The following is a 6861-nucleotide window of genomic DNA, read 5'->3' as shown; positions in this document are numbered from 1 at the left end:
AAGAAACACAGAGTGGGAGATCGAGAGGGGAAGGCCTGATGGTCCATCACCCCTGGGATAGAGAGCCAGAGAGGGAGCTGTACTCAGAGAAGTGGAAGGAACAGTGTAGGCAGGTAGCTGGGTCTCTGGGGACCAGAGGCACCCCAAACCTCCACCCAGGAGCTCAAGGTACCAGCTACAGGGCCCCACGCGCTCCCCGGTGACCACCCTCTGCCCCAGGAGTCCCCACGCCCAGACTCATCATTTCCTGGGGGCCTTCTTCCTTTTCTTCCTCTTCCTTTTTCTTTTTTTTTTTTAATCCTTCAAACACAAGACAAAAATGCACCTCGTTTATCATCTCAGATATATATATTTCACTCTCACCACATAAATACAAAACATCCAAATATCCAAAACATTCAGAACAGAGTTAGTAGCCAGGATTCAGTGACACCTACCCGCGTTTGAATCGTTCATTATTTTCTTCACTATTTTCTAAAAGAAAAAAAAAAAAAGAGGAAAAAAAAAAGCTTCCGACGTAAATAATTTACAATAAAATTACTATTTTAAAAATGCTCTGCGCTCGCTTCGGAGGAAGGAATACATTCTAGACACTGCGGCAACCTCGCCGTCTAGGTCTGTGGTTTTGGTTAAAATGCGGGGGGCCGTGGCTGCGGGGGACAGTGGTTGTTGCTCCGGGAAGGAATGAGGCTGTGCCGGCGTCGTGCGCGGTCCGGGTTTCTGAGTCGGGGCGGTGGGGCCCCTGGGGGTGTCGGAGGGGAGGGGGGTGGGGACCGATGTCTCTCCTATCCAGGCGGGGAGCTGATCTGGGCGCGGAGACTGCGGCTCGGGGAGGCCGGGCAGCCCTGCTGTCCCCAGCTTCGGCCCTGCCACCCGGTCCTCGAAGAAATCCAGGCGTTTCCAGCGAGTTGGAAGAGTTTGGTGAATCCGGGAGTGGGGAAGAGGAAGCAAAGGGCACCGATTCGTTTCCAAACGCAGCGAGGCCGCCCGGGGGCCCGCGGGTCGGGGGTCGGGGGGTGCGGTGGGGAGAGGCGCCGGCAGCCGCCCTGCTCTCGCCCGGAGGAGCGTGGGGCTGTCGGGCACCGCCCCGAGCGGCCTCCGAGGAAAGACTCTGAATTTTCTTTCATCAGCAGCGTTGGCTTTTCTTTTGCTTTTTCCTTTTGAATTTCCCATGCAAAGTCATAACACCCAGAACCTCAATTTTGCATTGCGCTGCGCAGCATTCTCTATCCTGAATTCTCTTAAACCTTCCAAAGTCGGTCGTTGGGAGTATTCGAAAACCGGTTTCGCTTCATCTGGTTTTAGGTAGTAGTTGGGACTCTTGCTTTATTGCTGATGAGATCAAATGTATTACCACCGTCCTGGCCTACCGTGACGTTTGGTTTATCTCCTGGGGTCGGTGGTGGTGGTGGTGGTGATGATTGTTGCTTCTCTAAAGGGGGAAAAATTCGGCAGGATTTGTCCAGCCAGAAAGCTGCGTGTGCACCGGCTCTCCCAAGCGGTCCGCAAAGTGGGGCCCAGGGGCTCCCCGAAGCCCTGGTTGCTCTGGCGAGAGGAAGGAACGTCTTCCCTTTTTTTTTTTTTTGGTCTAACGACACCTACCAGCCTTTTCAGCCCCTGGGGTCTGCGTGCAGCTTTGCTCTTTCAATATTCCTAAGAATGATCAAAAGCAGGAGCGGCCGGAGCTGGAGCAGGTGTCCCGGTGCTTCGACTTAGAACCAGTCTTTTTCCCTCCAGCGCCAGGCATTGGTTGGGGCGTCAGGTGGCTAATTCGGATATTTCCCCCCAATTCTTTGGATTCTCCTGGATTCGGAAGGAAGTCGGGGGCGGGGTGGGGGTGAGGGAGCACGGAGGAAAGGTAGGAAAAAAGTAGCCCGAAGGAAGGTTGGTGGCAGAGACTAGTGGGGAAGGAGAGCTGTGGAGGCCTGGTGGGGGCCGGAAGCCCAGCGCAGGAGCCTGGGGCGCCGCAGACGCGAGTCCATAAATATCACCACAATAGATACTATAAATATAAATACAGGCAAACACTGAAAATCAGTCCAGCGCTTTTTTCTCGGCCCCTTCTTTATTGTTGGTCCGGGAGTAAGGCTCGAAGGCCGAGGAGCTCAGGTACCGGGCGGAGAGTTCTTGCAAATTCCCGGCCAGCGAACCGGCCATTGTCAACGGGGCGGAGGACAGGCGGCTGGCGACCGAGCCGAGCAGCGATGGCACCGGTAGGCTGAAGAGGCCGTGGCCGGCGGCCGGCGCGCCCGCGTGCAGTCCCCCTGGCCCGGCGGGCCCGGGGCCCGGAGCGCCGCCCACGGCCGGCGGGTGCGGGGACGCGGCGCCCGTGGGACCCGGGGCGGCGGCGGCGGCGGCGGCGGCCGAGCCCGCGGCGGCGCCCGCGCCCAGGGCGGGCAGGCTGGGCCCGCGCAGCGCCGAGCCGAGCGCGCCGGTGGCGCAAGGAGGCAGCAGCGCGGGCAGGCCGGGAGGCGACAGCAGGCGGCCCTGCTCCAGCAGCCTCAGCACGCTGCACGTGGCCGCCGTCTCCGACACCACCGAGCGCAGCTCCGAGTCCTTGCCCTGGTCCTTCTTCTGCTTCGTGCGCCGGTTCTGGAACCAGACCTTCACCTGGGCGCAGGGGCGCAGGGAGGGCGGGAAAGAGGGGCAGGGAGAGACGGGGCGTCAAGCGCGAGCGGGCGCCCAGGACGCGAGGGCTCGGGTTCTCGGGGGGCCCTCTCCCAACCCCAACCCCAGCCCCCAGCTGGAGAGGTGCTAGCCGGGGAGCTGCCTGGGCCCCCTTGAGTTGGACCACAGCTCCAGGAGGCTGGCTTCCGGGTCATGGAAGCAGGCCCAGGCTGTGCGAGATGATAAGTAGAGCAATAAAGATGTCCACGACCCTAACTCCAAGGAAGACCAAGAGGGATTTTGCTGGGCTGCCTCACTACCTGGACCAGCCAGACGTGGATCATCCTAGCTTGTGAGCTCACATGTCCAGGAGAGGGGTAAGACCCGAAGACTGCAGTGTGGGAAGCGGGCGTGGGTGGGGAGGAGTGTTGCTCTACTTCTCTGGACCCAGGCCCCTGGCCCAACCAAGGAGCTCAAATTTAGCTTCTGCGCCATCAATCCTGTCCAAGGCTTCAAGAAGCTGTTTCTTGCTTATCAGGGTCACATTTGACCATTAACTAGCAGCAAAGGTAGGGAAGGTGGCTGTAGAAGGAATAATTTGTGCAGGATGGATTACAGGCCAAGCTTTCTCCATCTCCTCCCTCTGCTAGCTGGATTGGAGGCTCTGAGTGATACTCTTAATTTATCACTTCCCTGCTCTCCATCATGACTTTGGAATCATGGGAGGAAATCAAGAGACTGGGATGAACTAAATCCTCTCTACCAACCTCTCTCTCACTTTCTCATCTCCCTCTGCCTCTCTTGAGGCCTAGTTGGTGGCCCAGGATAGAGTTTAGCAGCTACAAGGAAAGGCCTAGATTTTGTCAACTAAGAGAGGTGGTAGTAGAGAGAATAGGAAAAAGCTATCATGCCAATTCAGGTTCAAAAAGAATATCCAATATGATCTGTCGTCAGTTCTCAGCTTTCTGCCCAGATTCCAGACCTAACATGCTCCCTACCTGCTTCAGGGCTGGGCCCAGGGAAGGAGACTGGACCTCAGAAAGAAGTCTGCTTTACCTAGGCCAAACTGGTGCCATGCCCTCCCTAGGCCCACAAGGGCCTCCAGAAGGCAAAGCTCTAAGGCCCTGAAAAACCCCGGACCCAGAGTCTACACGGCTAACTACAGTAACATCATGTGGATTTCATATAAAAGAAGAGACCTCAAGCACGGTTGGCAGTGCTGGCAACCAGGGTCCCACATCGGCCTCTGATCCCACACTTCACATTTCACTGGCACAGAAGACAGGGCATCATAGGTGCCCAGTGGATGCTCAGGGCTGGGAATGGGTCTGGGTCCAGCTCGGGGCCAGAGGAAGCCATAAGGGGCAGGGTAGCCTGTCCTGCGAGGGCAAATCTCAGGAATGCACACCTTTGCAATCTAGTTGCTACCCTCAGCACCCAGATGGCTTTGGCCCCAGCCCCATTCCTGCAGAACAGGCCTGCTTGTTGTATAAGGCTGGGGCTCCCAAGAGGAGTGGTGCCTGGAAATCTGGCCAAAATGGGCTGACTGAGACAAGGGGCAAACATTGGTTCCTTGTAGCCCAGAGGTGAGCAGGGAATTCTCAAGACTGTGATCCAACAGGTATTCCAAAGGACAGAATTTTGGGCCTCCTGGGCTAGGTAGGCCATGGTGGGCAGAGAATGGGCCCTGGAAGATTTGAGGGCATAGAGGGAAAGGTTTATGGAAGGGAAGAAATTGTGAGGTCTTTCACCCCATCCTCCCTGCCTCCTCCACCTCCCCCGGGAGTCTGTCCAGAGCCAGGCTAAGTACTGGGAAGAGCTGGCTGGAGCGGTGGGGGGAGGCAGGCTCCTGCAGAGCTGTGCAGGCCTGGCCACCTGGTACCTGGGTCTCGGAGAGGTTAAGCTGCCGGGCGAGCTCCGTCCTCTCTCGGCCCACCACGTACTGGCAGCGCTGGAACTCCATCTCCAGCCGGTAGAGCTGCTCGGCGGTGAAGGACGTGCGCGTCCTCTTGGGCCGGTCCAGGTCCAGGCCCTTGGGCAGAATGATCTCTCGGATGGAACCCTTGGCATCTGAGGAAGGGGAGATGTCAGTCGCGGGATCCCTCCCGTCTCCCTTCACCTCCCTGGCCGGAGCGGGCTGGAGGACTCGCTCGCCAGCCGCCTGCAGTCGCGGGGGTGGGGGGCGGGGGCGGGGAGCTGCGGCCACAGCCCGGGAGCAGAGACCCGGTGTGTTGGGGAGCGAGGGGGCTAACTCCACACCGCGGACGAAAGGGGGGGAACCAGACTTTGCTTTTATAGAGCACTCTGGACGCGGGAGGGGAAAAAAAAAAAAATCCAAATCGGCTGATGCTCCTTCCGGCCTGGGAGCCTCGGCTGCGCGGTCCGGGTCCCCCGTGGCCTGAGGGTCTCCAGACTGACCAGGCCGGGGCGCGTGGGCCCCAGCTCCGGAGCACCTTGACCAGACCCCGCTCGGGCGGTCCCAGCGCCCCACCCCAGGGTCTCCTTCTCTCCCGAGCCGGGGCTGCGGAAGGAGGAGGGACAGAGTCGGGGCCGGCGGGGCCTGGCGATCTGCTGGCGGGGGCGGCGCCGGCCGGGGCCGGGCCTCGCGACCGCCACCGCCGGAGCCCAGCGCGCAGCACGGCGGGGTCGAGCCGAGCACGAAGGCGACATCCGTGGCCCGGCAACCCAACCCAGCCTCCTCTGGCGGCGGCGGCGGCGGCGGCCGGCCCTGAGCGCGGCGCCCGGGCCCTCGGCCCAGCGCGCCCCGGGGCCGGGCCGTGGCGGGCGATCCGCTGCTCTGCTCCGGCGCCCGCGCTCCCCTAGCGTGCACTCGGCCGGCCGGGGCGCGGGGGCCTGGAGGCGGGCTCCCGGCAGGTGCTCCGACTCGCACAGCGCGCCCTCGCCCTCCATGGTGTCCTGCTCCTTCCCCCTGCTCAGAGGCCGCAGCCTGCAGCCCGGGCCCGCCCGCGCAGCCCCTAGGCTCCCCTGCAACCCTGTAGGCGGGGCCCCTCGGAGCGTGGAGGGTCGAGGGTCCCGGAGGGTGCGCGCCCCAGGTGCCAGCGCCCAGCGGCCGGCCAGCCCCGGGGGGGGGGGGGGGGCGGGGGTGGGGAGAGGCCCGCAACTTTCTCGGAAGTCCCAGCCAGCATCTCCTCCCCGCGGGCCTGGGTCTGGGGCGGCGCGCCGCTCGGGCACCCCGAGTCCTCCTCCCAAAGCTCGCGCCCCGCAGCCCTACCCCATCCCTACCTCGGACCAGGATCCGGCGGCAATAATCCGGGTCGGCGGCCGAATTGGATTTACTTTTGTTACAATCTTCCGCGGCCCCCGACGCGGAGAAGGCGCCCTGCGGCTCCTTGAGGAAGGAGGCAGGGAGGTTCCCCTCCGCACCCTTGCTCTCCCGGCTCTCCTTGTGCGCGTTCTTCGAGACCCGGGCAGCCTCTGCGTCCGAGTGGCACCGAACGTCCATTTTGTCTGGTTTCCCGAACATAGGAAAAAAGGGGAAAAAAAAAAAAAAAAAAAGAGGAAAAAAGAAAAAAAAAAACAAAAAGAAAAAAAAAAAGGAAAGAAACAAACAAACAAAAAGAAACAAAACAGAGGCACCGCGGGGACAGAACCCTACAATGGAGCTCCTGAGCCCTGCCCAGAGAGAGGCAAGCGGCAAGAATGAATGTCCCCGCGGGGCGGCTGCGGCGACCGCGGGCGGGTCAGCGGCGACCGGCGAGTGGCGCGCTCTCGGGGAGGCGGCGGGTCTGGTCCAGGATCCCGGTGCAGCCGCGGCGAGGCCAACTCGTCAGCGTCCGCGTCCTCTGAGCACGTCCAGTGTCCCCAGCCCGGCGATCGCGTAGCAAGCAGAGCAACTCCGAACCGCTGCGGCTCCCGCCTGTTACTGACACGGCGAGTTGTAGTTGTCCGACACCCGCGGGGACGTACACTCGCTGTTGCAATTGATTACGGGTAATTTCGCAGCCCCCACGTTTCGGTTACCTCATGAATACACTAAATTGTTTGGATAATATATCAGATCGTAATGGATGGTTTCTGTCCTTGTCCCCAATCAAGTAGGGGTTTAGCCAGTGAATAAACGGAAATGATTGGTCTTGCTTTCAGGAAACACACAATCAAAGACCCACACTTCCAGCAAAACTTTTGACAAGATTCCTCCTGAATTGTTAGTACCATTAGCAGGCATTATTAACTTTCCCTTTGCCTTTGACCCTCCTGCTCACATACTGGCTAGAGGGGTTCCCTCCGCACTCG

General features: G+C 60.3%; 1 protein-coding gene across 1 annotated transcript; it reads right to left on the bottom strand.

The window, feature by feature from the left end:
- Positions 1 to 329: 329 nt before the first annotated feature.
- Positions 330 to 6238, bottom strand: VAX1 (ventral anterior homeobox 1). The gene is made up of 3 exons (XM_077877023.1): positions 5851 to 6238; positions 4490 to 4677; positions 330 to 2610 (listed from the first exon to the last, which is right to left on the bottom strand). The coding sequence occupies exons 1-3, from the start codon at positions 6089 to 6091 to the stop codon at positions 2035 to 2037; spliced, it is 1005 nt and encodes a 334-aa protein (XP_077733149.1). The 5' UTR covers positions 6092 to 6238; the 3' UTR covers positions 330 to 2034.
- Between the last annotated feature and the right edge of the window lie 623 nt (positions 6239 to 6861).

This window comes from Canis aureus, chromosome 29 (genome assembly GCF_053574225.1).
Source record: "Canis aureus isolate CA01 chromosome 29, VMU_Caureus_v.1.0, whole genome shotgun sequence".
NCBI classification, from domain to species: Eukaryota; Metazoa; Chordata; class Mammalia; order Carnivora; family Canidae; genus Canis; species Canis aureus.
Note: the sequence above shows the minus strand (reverse complement) of the source record. Positions and strands in the feature narration are given on the sequence as shown.